Source organism: Lytechinus pictus, chromosome 4 (assembly GCF_037042905.1).
Source record: "Lytechinus pictus isolate F3 Inbred chromosome 4, Lp3.0, whole genome shotgun sequence".
Classification (NCBI taxonomy): Eukaryota; Metazoa; Echinodermata; class Echinoidea; order Temnopleuroida; family Toxopneustidae; genus Lytechinus; species Lytechinus pictus.
The window spans coordinates 24,710,259-24,724,125 of NC_087248.1; the positions used below are offsets into that span (position 1 = coordinate 24,710,259).

At 36.1% G+C, this 13,867-nt stretch overlaps 1 protein-coding gene across 1 annotated transcript in view; it reads left to right on the forward strand.

The window, feature by feature from the left end:
- The window catches only part of LOC129259265 (uncharacterized), a 33,357-nt gene extending 19,977 nt beyond the window's left edge, over window positions 1-13,380 (forward strand). Inside the window, exons 7-8 of the mRNA XM_064098704.1 lie at window positions 1,174-1,275; window positions 3,564-13,380. Coding sequence (XP_063954774.1) covers window positions 1,174-1,275; window positions 3,564-3,576 — 115 coding nt within the window. The 3' untranslated portion in view covers window positions 3,577-13,380. The remainder of the gene's footprint in view (window positions 1-1,173; window positions 1,276-3,563) is intronic.
- Window positions 13,381-13,867: the final 487 nt, after the last annotated feature.

Below are 13,867 nucleotides of genomic sequence, written 5' to 3' on the forward strand. Positions count from 1 at the left end.
TACCTCTATCCACGTCACTTTGTTTTTCTAGAGGTAGAAACTTCATCATCATTCTCTTCATCTTCATAATCATCAATTTGAAAATCCAAATCTAGATAAACTTCTGGGTTTTCTTTCATTTCGGGATCGAAGTATTCAGTGACAATGTGGAGAAAATGTACCCTCGCAACAGGTTTTGCATGCAAGTGGAGCTTCACGTTGGAGAGCCAATCAAGCCTCTCGTACAGAAAGTGACGTCATAAAAAATCCCCAATTTCGCGGACGTAATTCTGCGTGTTTGAAGCATACAGAGAGAGAACTTTAAACTATCAATTTACTGAGTTCCATCGGTCTCCATGATAAATGATTTACACCATCGTGTTCTCCTTATTTTCTCCTTTAATTTGATATATGATTCTCAATTTTTACGATTTTCAATATAGTTCTACTTTAATACTCTGTTGGTTCATGACGAGCGTTTATCGTTTGAGAGGTACACCCTTTTCAATTTGTCAAGGTGTGGTGGTTCTTCATTGTGCAGAATAGGTATTTTGTTGGAATTATAATATCAAACCCTTTTGGAACTCCGTGGACAATGTTATATATGAATATTATACAGCATGCATATACAGTGCATGTATAACGTAAAATAAATGCTCATCATAAAAAAAAAAACAAAGTTCGTTATTTGTATGCCATGCTGCTTTTTAGCATACGGAGATAAAAGCTATGATACTTTAAAATTAAACCCCCTCTTTGCATGTCTGTCTAAAATGTGTAACCCAACGTATTGACATGATAATTATAATTTAACATGGTTTGGACCCTACTGAATATTTCCGTACATGAATTACCGGAATGATTTATTGTCTTACATTTCACTTTTTCTTCATGGGCATGCATTGGTTAATGCTCTTCTGGTTAAGGACGACAATAACTTGCTGTTACATTTTATTTCAGTTTGATTTGATTTTATTCGATGTAAATCTAGTTTCCTTGTAGTTACAATCTAATATCTTATACCTTAACACTGCAACAAATGATTAAACCAAACAGTTTTGTCTCCGCCTTTGCCAGTAATTTTACTTTGCGTTCCCCAGTGCAGACCCACCAAAAACCACCCTTCCCCCATATCACACAAAATAAATATTTTCTTCCAACGAATGCGTCTTCTCTCCACGTTAATACTATTAGATTCATACGATGTGGGACTGATGGGAGATTAGATCGTTCTAGTATTGATTCCGATGATGAACACAACATAACGGTGGAGATGGTACATGGCAAGCGAGTTGGGTAAGTCATGAGACCTCTTTTTTCAAACATTTCTTTTTTAATCATAATATTCAGATTTCCAATACAAAAATAATTATCTAGGTGTTTTTTGTTGTTGTTTGTTTGTTTCTCATGTACAAATTTTCTGTCTTCTTTTGAGCAATAATATAAGGCGAGCATCAATGTTACCTTTTAGAAGTACAACCATATGTTATGCAAAATAAATCTAATATTCTCTTATACATTCAATATCCTTATACAAAGTATGCCCTCGAATATTTGTAAAGAAAAAAATGTATGTATTGTGTGTTGAGTAGTCTTAAGCAGAGAAATCACATTGTAAATCTGCTTTCGGGGGGAGGGGTGGTCAAAATTAAAACGAGCCGACTAAAGTTTAGAGTATATAAAAAGGTTGAAATAAAGATGATCTCCCATGCTGTTGTATATATATTTTAGACAGGAATGCTAAAATGAAATTAAAATCAATTGGCAAATAAATACCTGACACCAGCTAAAGAAACCGAATTCTTTCACCGCTGTCATTGCTACTGCTATTTTTGTAAAAATAATATTCATATATTTTTGTAATTTTTATGTACCTAAATGTCACTTTTCAAGAAAAGAACTTGACCACATGACCACTGTGATAAGGAAACCCTTTGATAATGGAAAGTTTACATTATTAACTCATATCACATGGTTTAGAATATTAATTGTAGTCAGATATAAATGATGTAATAGATTTATCAGATCACGTTGAAAACCTATTAATGAGTGCATTTTCAGCTTGGTACACGCTGATTTACTGCACTCACTATCATGCTCACTATTACCTGTCCTAAAGAATACTAAAGAAAGCCCCATTGTGCCCCCTTGAGCGTGCGCGCGTATGTGCGTCAACCGCGTAGCCAGGATTTCATTTTGGAGGGGGCGGTAAATGCACGCGAAGCGTGCCAACACTTACAGAGCGCGCGAAGCGCGCTCCCTAGGGGGTGGGTGCAGGGAGGGGGATTTTCCCCTTCCCACGCGAAGCGCGAAGCTGTCCGTGTTTCATAAATTAAAATGAAAAGGAGCCGTCTCTCTTGTCTCTAGTACCTATATCAGCCCCAATTCAGTTGACTATATTGAGATTTTGGACATTGTTTTCAAAAGTGATTGTGAAAGCACAAAAAAGGGATAAAATGGAGGAAATTAAAATAAAATTAACCCCACGCGAAGCGCGGAAGCTAAAGTGTTTTATCATTTTTTTTGCAAAGAAAATGGTCCCGAGAAAAGGGTATTCTCTAAGTTATATTGAGTACTTCCCTTGGAAAGATCAGATTTGATTACAAACAATAATTTAGCGACAGTGCATATCTTTAACTCGCAAAACAGAGGAGAAGAAGGATATATGCCGGGAGGAAGATATTCCTCCCCGCGCAGAGCAATGAAACTCTGAATTTCAAAGGGCGGACGTTTCGTCAAATGCAGATATCTCTAATACCCCCATCGGCTCAAATTCAATTGTTTTTCCTCTAAGATTATTGAACTTCATTACAAGGAAAACAGTGCGCAAAAAGTTGAAATGTCTGCATGTGATTTATTGAAATTATATAAAACAGGATGATGTATAATTATCCTGATGTGCTTCATTTTGAATGATAAAGAAATTTAAGTGTCATTCAAATTTCAAACTTAGGGCGCAGAACAGGACAATAGATGAATGTGTATAGGGAAATGACATGAAGTTTAGTAGAATTTGATAAAAAATATTGCACTCTTTTATTTAATACAACACGAATTTTATACCTTCCTTTTGTTTAAATTAGGAACCTGTTTGGCCCCGAATTATGGTTGTTAAGTAATGAGCTGAAAAGCGGGATAAGTTGCCTATATGGAGGTGATGGCAGAAATTGATATACAAAGGAGAACTGCAATATTGTCATTTAACCGCGCGCAGCGCGGAATCAAAATGTATGTATATAAATTTAGAGCAAGAGTGAAGGAGTTTCTTTTTGAGAAAAAAAAATAAAAAGAAAAACCCACAAAGCTACCTTTCTTCCATTTCCTTCCTTCGCTTTCCCTTTTCTCCTCTCTTTTTTCCATTTTTTTTTCTTTTTGGGGACGTTTTATTTATTTATTTTTTTTTTTGGGGGGGGGGCAGCCGCCCCCATCGCCCCCCCCCCGGCTACGCGCCTGATGTGCGTATCTTTCTTTGTATTACTCCTAAACTTCTTTTTCTATACTTCTTATTAGTCTTTTTTCTTCCCAATTCACAACAATCTTATTAATATGTATCGCTCTGTCTTATCTCATGTACCCTTATACAGTAATCTCTTTTGAAGATGGAGTTGCGGCATCAAGGTCAAGAAGAATCAGAAGATCATAACATTAAAACATGTTATGCCAGCCAGCAAGAAGCCAAGAGTTAATTCATTTAGAAGTACCATAATTGGAACAGTTTTACTGATAAAGAAGCTCCCACACCTCAACCATTTGTTAATGCGTCGGTTGAATCATGGACGTGCATGTATTACAGATGGACATTCAACGCTTCATCGAACAAGATCCACCGCCACATGATTTTGTGCATCTTAATGATAATATATATGTGTTCTGTCAATAGCTAGTACCAATGCGTATCTGATTATATTTACAAAGACACAGCTTTCCTGGTTTTGGTTTTGCGGGCTGATGCCATGTGTTAGAGACCGCTTTTTGATCAACATGCTTTAGATTTGAAGCAGCAACATTAAGCAGACGATTTTTGTCGATAAAATAAAATATATTTTATCTGCACACTTCTGCACGCACGCAATTACCTCAATGACCTCAATAAAATTAATCGATAAACGCTCTCTACATGATATGAGCCTTGCGTGTCTTGAATATTGGGAATGAAATTTGAAAAATGGGATTACAAATATAAGGCAATCAATCACAATATTGCCTCTCTTAAAATATGCATAATTTTTCCAAATAAAACACATGTAACTGATATTTCCAAAGGTAAACCAGAACTGCACATCGATTTTCTAGGATTTAAGTGATTCATCAATTTCTGCACATGCAGTTTGTGCAATATCAATGTCTTATCACGAACTGCTTCTTTCGACCCAAAGCCTAATTGACGGCGGAACACGGTAGGATGAAAGTAGAAAAAAAATATGAAGAGGATTATATTCAGAGCAGTATCCATCTGTAATAGGTACATGGTTAAATGATCAACTTGTCCGTGACCCTGCGTAATACTGGGGATCTTTTAAATGCACAACGGATCAAAGAAAGGGCGTTATAGAAAAAATAAAAATATTATGGTCAATTTATATAGCGCAGCTACTATAATTGCATATGCTCTACCGCGTTTGATACTTGGTATCATATTATTACCCCTGCTCTAGCTGAGCCGCCATATAGGCACTAAAGCATTAAAGGAACCTACCAGGTACCCATTTACCTTAACCGGGTCGAATGCAGCACAATATGGATAAATTAATTGCTTAAAGGTCAAGTTAACCTGAGAAAGATGTTGATTTGAATCAATAGAGAAAAATCAGGCAAGCACAATGCTGAAAATTTCATCAAAATCGGATGTAAAATGAGAAAGTTATGACATTTCAAAATTTCGCTTATTTTTAACAAAATAGTTATGTGAACGAGCCAGTTACATCCAAATGAGAGAGTTGATGATGTCACTCACTCACTATTTCTTTTGTTTTTTATTGTTTGAATTATACAATATTTCAATTTTTACGAATCTGACGATTAGGACATCCTTGCCTGAAGCACAAAATGTTAAAATATTGGAATTCCACATGTTCAGGGAGGAATAAAACTTCATTTCACATGACAATGACGAGAAAATCTAAATATTTCATATTTCATATAATAAAATACAAAAAAAATAGTGAGTGAGTGATGTCATCAGTTCCTCATTTGCATACCAACCGAGATGTGCATATAACTGTTTTGTGAAATGAAGCAAAACTTTAAAATGCCATAACTTTCTTATTTTACATCCGATTTTGATGAAAATTTCAGTGTTATGCTTGTTGGATTTTTCTCTTTTTATTCAAATCAAGTTTTTGTTGGGGTGGACTTGTCCTTTAGGGAAAAGTTTGTGCAGTATCAATGTGTTATCACGAACTGCTTCTTTCACCCCAAAGCCTAATTGACGGCGAAACACGGTAGGATGAAAGTAGAAAAAAATATGAAGAGGATTATATTCAGAGCAGCATCCATCTGTAATAGGTACATGGTTAAATCATAGAGCTATTTTAGCTCCATGGTTAAATGATAAACTTGTCCGTGACATGGGCCGCGGAACGATTTTGAAAGTGCTGGGGAGGGGGCGGCGCTGACCATGCGCAATCGATGACATCGTAATTGTTACGTTTTGTGCACGGATTTGGAGAAAATAAGTTCGGGTTGAAGCCCCGCCCCTCTTCCGCGTCCCCGGTTACGCGGACCCTGCGTAATACTGGGGATCTTTTAAATGCACAACGGATCAAAGAGAGAGCGTTATAGAAAAAAAATAATAAAAATATTATGGTCAATTTATATAGCGCAGCTATACTATAATTGCATATGCTCTACCGCGTTTAATACTTGGTATCATATTATTACCCCCTGCTCTAGCTGAGCCGCCATATAGGCGCTAAAGCATTAAAGGAACCTACCAGGTACCCATTTACCTTAACCGGGTCGAATGCAGCACAATATGGATAAATTCATTGCTTAAGGAAAACTCGCCATGGCTAGGATTTGAACCCACGTCCCTCTGATTGAAATACGAGAGTTGTAACCACTAGTCCACGACACCCCCCCCCAGAAAAATTGTAAAATAATAAATGAATGGATCTACAAAAGGCATCCACTATTTGATCTCCGCATTCTCATTCCTATGAAATTTAGGACAATGTATGCTGCGTATGTTTGGATCCAGTTTATTTTAAGTCATCTGTCCTCCTCGCTTCCTGTCGTGCTTTCTCATACCTATAGTTTAATGAGTCAAAGATTTGAGAGGATGCCTCACGGTGAAGGGAACAGTCGAGTCAACCCCGACAAAAAAGTAATGTAAAAGAAAGCCGAAAAAAATGCTGAAACTCAATCGGTTGCGGAAGAAGAAAGTTACAATTTTAAAGACTTACTAACTTTTACAAAAGAGTGGTTATCCCCATCCTGGTCGCTGTGCAAATGAGGAATTAATACAGTAATTCAGTAACCGACTCATTATTCCTGTTGTTATTAAGTATCTTTCTATGTTCAATTGCAACCTATTGTGATTTAATGGCAATTGATTTTTCAATGTTAAATAATTCATACATTGGATGATAAAATTCAAAAGAAATAATGAGTTTAAGATACCCTGCTCAGCTTGGCGTGATGACTGATTTTGGGGAAAAAGCGAGACTCTTAAAAAGCTGTATAACTTATTAAACTTTTTTTAACGTCGGTCCATATTTTACATCCGATTTTGATAAAAATTTCCCATGTTACTTTTTTGGATCCCCTATTTCATTCAAATTAATCCTCTTGGAGGTAAACGGGTCCCTTATAACTATTTTTGACCAACTGAATCAAAAGAGTCGAAGAAAAAAAAAACCCATCATAACCACTGCAGCTGTAAGACCGTCCTCTATTCTACCGAGGATTGTATTTGACCGAATATTGTCATTGTTTAAACTTTTCTATTAGATATTTCATTTCTACCGATCAGTTAGAACCTTTCTTTAAGAAATGAATGGACGCTCGTATGCAATTAATATATGATGCCTGATACGAAAATCATTATGCTAATTTCTTTTTTAAAGATGCAGTTTTCAATGAGCTTATACGTTGTTATAATCTTGGTTAGAAACAAGCAATCATTTTGATGTGTGATATGAGGTCGAATGTCGCATGTACATGCACATGTATATCGTCTGTATATAGGGTAGCTACATGGTTTTTGTACCAAACATAATTTAAGCAGAGAAATGCAAACTAATATGTTTATCAAAATAATAAATTAGAATTTTGTATTGCCGATCACATCATTGGTTCAATACCATGTTCTTCAGCATGTTATGTAATGTATAAATTGATGGGCTGACCAAACGAAACAAACTCCGATTACTTTATTTTATCGCACAAATTCATTTAATTTTTCATATCTTCATTCCTATTTCCCGCGATTGCGTATAATGTTCTTGACATAATAAGTAGTACAATACAATGAAAATATTTACGTACGATCATGCAAACTGGTTATGAATGGAAGATGCTGTCAAAAAAGTTTGTAGACTGCAGCCTTCTTCTAAAATATTATTGTAAATAGTATCAATAATTAAAAAAAACACAGTAAGAAAAAGAAAAAAACATGCAAGTGGCATGAAATTAAAATTAAGTGACACAAAAGAGATCAAGATAACAATTTTTGTCAATACAGGGCAGTAAAATGAATGTAAAGTGCGTAACAAACATGCATGGAAAACCTTGAACGGGCGTGCAGGACAAGATGGGTAATCAGTCATTAATGATTAATTAATGAGAATGCGGAGATGAGTTGAAATAAAGCACGGATTATATTCAACAATCTCTAGAAACTCACAATATTGCTGGCTACTGTATTTGTATCAAGTCGCACAGTATCGGATGTAAATGGTAAAAGTGGTGTATGTATATATGTGTAAAGACTATCATGTTACCCTAACGTAATTCTATGTTTCGTTCAATGCTTTTTTGTGAATTATTTTACATTACTAGCTGTAATTATTTATCATGCCCCGCCAAAAGAAGTTTGAAATGACTTTTGGCTCACACATGGGTCTCGAGTTAGAGATATGCAGGACATATATTTCCATATGTCCGAATTCGTGTTGCCATGGTAACAACATACAGCTGGGGCATTGATCCCCTTTAGTGATAGTTCTAGTTTGTTATTATGTTTGAAGTCATTGTAGACTTCAAACATAAGAACAAACTATGGGTCGTGACACATTGTCGTATATACATTAATTTTGTATGTCTATAGCCTTACAGTGTAATTTCGTCAAATTTGTATATAGTTTTTTTTTTTATAAAGTTTTCTACGATTTCTACTGCTCCGGGTATGATCATCAGCATGTAAAATAATATTTCAATTGAAGGTCATGTACTTGAGGAATAATACAAGACTGTTTTAACGTTGTACATTTTACTATTTCGAGGCCCAGTTCCGATGTTTAGTTTAGTTTAATACTCGAGTTCTAGCCAACAGAAACAAAACCAATTGCTTTTTGATGCAACATGCAACATGCTGCATAGAAATCAAATCAATACATTTGTATTCTAAATATGTTTTTAAAGAAAAAAAACCCATCATAATAATAAAGTTGGGCGTGGTCGCATCTTTACTAACTGTATTTTCTAACAAGTATACAATGTCATGTTTTTTTTAAGGGCGAGAAGGGGAATAATGTTGCTACAAGATTAGTGTGTTTATGACGTGTGTTGCATACTGTTTACTAGTGCTTATTGTCCCTAACAAACATCGTGGGTGTTGTTGATAAATAATTGATGAGTGTAAATGACGCCTGGATTTAGCCCTGGAATTGACGTCGATCCTACGACCCTCTAATTGACAATGAAGAATCAGAACCACTACTAGTTTCTGTTATCATCCAATTTTATTTTGACTTGCTGACATATTTAAACTTTGTATACTCTCTATTGCTTTATTTCTTGTGATTCCTTTTATTTGTAATATATGTTTACATTGCTGAGTGAAAATAACACCTGAGGTAAGATTCGATCCTACGACCCGATGATTTAATATGAAGAATCAAAACCACTACTATTATCTGTTATCGTCCAGGCTTATTTTGCCTCTCTGAAATGTTGTATACTCTATATTGTTTAATGTTTTGTGATTCTTTTTAATTTGTAATTTATGTTTACATTGCTGAGTGAAAAGAACGCCTGAGGTAAGATTCGATCCTATGACCCGATGATTGAGTAGGAAGAATCAAAACCACTTCTAAACCTATCATCTAGGTTTATTTTGACTTGCTGACATATTTCAACTTTGTATATTTCAATTTTGTATACTTTATATTGCTTAATGTCTTGTGATTCTTTTTAATTTGTAATTTATGTTTATATGTTGCTGAGTGAAAATAACGCCTGAGGTAAGATTCGATCCTACGACCCGATGATTTAATAGGAAGAATCAAAACCACTAATATTATCTGTTATCATCCAAGCTTATTTTGCCTCGCTGAAATGTTGTATGCTCTATATTGTTTAATGTTTTGTGATTCTTTTTTATTTGTAATTTATGTTTATATTGCTGAGTGAAAAGAACACCTGAGGTAAGATTCGATCCTACGACCCGATGATTGAGTAGGAAGAATCAAAACCACTTCTAAACCTATCATCTAGGTTTATTTTGACTTGCTGACATATTTCAACTTTGTATATTTCAATTTTGTATACTTTATATTGCTTAATGTCTTGTGATTCTTTTTAATTTGTAATTTCTGTTTTAGTAGAGCGGTTATGTGACAAAAAATGGCCAAGATGCTCGGATCTGGCAGAAAGTGTCAAATTTGGCATACAGGGGTATTTTTGGGCGCTGATTTCAAAAATTGCCGGCCCCAAGCGATTTGATCATCGGGTAAGCCGCCATTTTGAAATCCAAAATGGCCGCCATGAAAAATCATTAAATGTCATTTTCTTGAGTTTTACATGGTATGTGACACTGAAATTTGGCATATATGGGTATTTTGAGGCACTGATTTCAAATATTGCCGGCCCCCAGCAATTCGACCATTTGTTCAGAGGCAAAATGGCCGCCATCTTGAAATCCAAGATGGCCGCCATGATATAATATTGCAATCATTTTCTCGAGTTTTATATGAACTGCGGTACTAAAATTTGGCATATAGGCTTAATTTGGGGTGCTGATTTCAAAAATTGCCGGCCCCAAGCGATTTGACCATCGGGTCGGCCGCCATTTTGAAATCCAAAATGGCCGCCATGAAAAATCATTAAATGTCATTTTCTTGAGTTTTACATGGCATGTGACACTGAAATTTGGCATTTAGGGGTATTTTTAGGCACTGATTTCAAATATATCCGCCCCCCCAGCAATTCGACCATTTGTTCAGAGGCAAAATGGCCGCCATCTTGAAATCCAAGATGGCCGCCATGATATATTATTGCAATCATTTTTTCGAGTTTTATGTGAACTGCGGTATTGAAATTTGGCATATAGGCTTAATTCGGGGTGCTGATTTTAAATATTGCCGGCCCCAAGTGATTTGACCATCGGTTCGGCCGCCATTTTGAAATCCAAGATGGCCGCCATGCATATCGAAAAATAAGACCCCAAATTTCTTCTCCCTTTCACTGCAAACGTTCGAGTGCACTTAAGCGTATCACCAATACATAAAGACACGTCGATAGGGGTGCATGGTAGATATACATGTCGGGTGAACAATGGATGCGAAGGGTGACCGTTGTTGTATGAGCTTGATTTCACCCTCCATGGAATACACTATTCCACCATGCACACAGATTTGTCATGGTACTATCGCCAATCCTTGCTACGAGTCTGAAACTGCGTAGATTTCCCGTTTTACAGGCAAAACGATGGGAGCTATATCGTATATGATAGATTTCAACAACTGAACTTTTCTTGCAAATTATATATCGTGGAATTCATAATTTTTCGACAAGAAAATGTAAAATTTCGAGCTAAACAATGTATATCGTCATGGGTTCGATGGCTAAAAATGAAACACAAAATGTGTGCCTGGAACGTGCGGTACGGGCACATTGCGGAAGCCCCATTGAATACTGTATAAAAACGGGCTTACGCACGTGCATATATTATTGTGGTCTTGGGTGAAATTATGTTGTGTCTTTTGATTAGATGGTAAATAACCAAGTGTTTTCAAGCAATCAAAACTATGTATCATCAGTCGAAAGAGAAGAAAATAAGCTTTCTTTTGGCGTCCGAGTTACTTTCTACACGTGTTTTAAGTTTGATGGAATCGCCCACAACTGGGATTTCCCTGTGATCTCCATAGACTTCTCTCTAATTCAGTAATGTTCATCCAATTTATGGCAGCCATATTGAAATCCAAGATGGCTGCCATAAAAAAAAATCATTAAAAAATAAGTATCATAATTATAACGTAGTTATTATTTTGAAATTTGGCATTTTTGGATAACCATCGTGTGTTCGACAATCTGACAATGGGAGCATGTTCGCCTCTCGATCGGGAGATCAGGAGATCAAACTCCGACAGCATCAGATCAAAAGATGTTAAAAGAGGGGAGTTCCTTCTAACCTGTTTGGCGGTAAACGAATTAAAAAGAAGTTCAACCTGACAAAAAGTTTATTGAAACAATAACAGAATAAATAATGAAAAAATATTGAAGGTTTGAGGAAATTCCATCAAATATTAAAAAACTATTGGAATTTCATTTGGTCTATTTGTGACGTCAGATGCAAGCAGTTCCCCCATGTCTCTTATAGTACAAAATCAATGAAATGTAGCCTCCTAAAAAAATGAAAATGTTTTTATTGAAGCCTCGGTGTATCAACAAACAAATGATTTCACACCCGCTCCAGAAAGATAAAAAAATACCCATGATGAACCATTTATGCATTTTATATCACATAACATAATGGGGCAGCTGCTCGTACAGTAGCCTATATGACGTCACAAATCAAAAACTTAAAATTCTAATATCTTTGATGGATCCCCCAATATCATTTTTATATCATATTTTCTTTTGTTTTTACAACAAACTTCTCCGGGTGAACTCCCCTTTTCAAGGGATAGAGCAACGTCTGATGTGGCGCTGCTAAATTGCTGCCGGGCTCACGATCTACAGGGTATGGGCAAAATAAATTTTCGGAGCATTTCTGTTACTGAATTCTATTTTGAACAATAAAATGTGTATTATTATCATCCATCATTAATATTAATTTCATCATAATCATCATACCACTATAATCATCAGTACTTCAAGTCTGGAGCAGTTTTCTTCATGTTGATTTGTAATAAAATATTGCAATTATTGGAGCAATATTTTCGAACCAGCAGGCCAAAAACTTGCCTGTATGTCTAAAATGCAGTGCCTCAAATTATTTAAAACCAAGAAAATGATTTTGATGAATTTTCATGACAGTAGATCCTCTCTAGATTTCAAGATGGTGGCCATTTTGCAGCATATCTATTGGACAGATTACTGGGGGCATTTTCAATATCCCTAGATGCCAAACTTTAAAATAATACGTTATGTGATACTAGATAAAGTGATTTGTTTCAATGATCTTTTTTTCATGGCAGCCATCTTGGATTTCAAGATGGCTGACATTTTGCTTCTGACTCGGGATCAGATCACTGAGGGCCAGCAATTTTTTAAATAAGCACCCCACACTCCGTCGATATGTCAAAGTGCAATACTGCAGATCATATGAAGAAATAATTTACAGCCTCTCAACAGAAAATGATTGTTCCGGATGGTTATTATTCAACCAAAGCCACTTCAAATGTGTAACTGCAGAAGAAGCTAGCTGGTTTGCGTATGTATGGTGCTTCATACTTAAGTAACATCTATATCAGCAATTAAGGGTGCCAAAGTATTGTAATCCTTGCAACGGACAAAGATGTGCTTGTGTTGGATTTGTTTTCAGTGCCTATACAATGGGTTTTACTCACCATTATAATGTTGTACATCATTCAAACTTGGTAACCATATTGGAATTCAAAATAGCATCTATTTATTATGTTCTTTTCATTGATCAAGGATGTAAAGATCAAGTTTTTCTCCAAATCTAAAGTGTTACAGGCCATACGTAAGACTTGGGCAAATTATCTTTCATGGCGGCCATCTTGGATTTTAAGATGGCGGCCGTTTTGTCGCTGACCTGGAGGTCAAATTGCTGGGGGCCGGCAATATTTGACATCAGTGCCTCAAAAAACACCTATATGCCAAATTTCAGTGTCACATATCATGTAAAACTCAAGAAAATGATATTTAATGAGTTTTCATGGCGGCCATCTTGGATTTCAAAATGGCAGCCATTTTGCCGCCGACCAAATTCTCAAATTGCTGGGGGCCGGCAATATTTGAAATCAGTGCCTAAAAATACCCCTATATGCCAAATTTCAGTGTCACACGTCATGTAAAACTCAAGAAAATGACATTAATAATTTCTCATGGCGGCCATCTTGGATTTCAAAATGGCGGCCGACCCGATGGTCAAATCACTTGGGGCCAGCAATATTTGAAATCAGCACCCCAAATTAAGCCTATATGCCAAATTTCAATACCGCAGTTCATATAAAACTCGAGAAAATGATTGCAATAATATATCATGGCGGCCATCTTGGATTTCAAGATGGCGGCCATTTTGCCGCCGGCCAAATGGTCAAATTGCTGGGGGCCAGCAATATTTGAAATCAGTGCCTCAAAATACCCCTGTATGCCAGATTTCAGTGTCACATGACATGAAAAACTAAAAAAAAACAAATAAAATGATTTTTCATGGCGGCCATCTTGGATTTCAAAATGGCGGCCGACCCAATGGTCAAATCGCTTGGGGCCGGCAATTTTTGAAATCAGCACCCCAAATTAAGCCTCTATGCCAAAT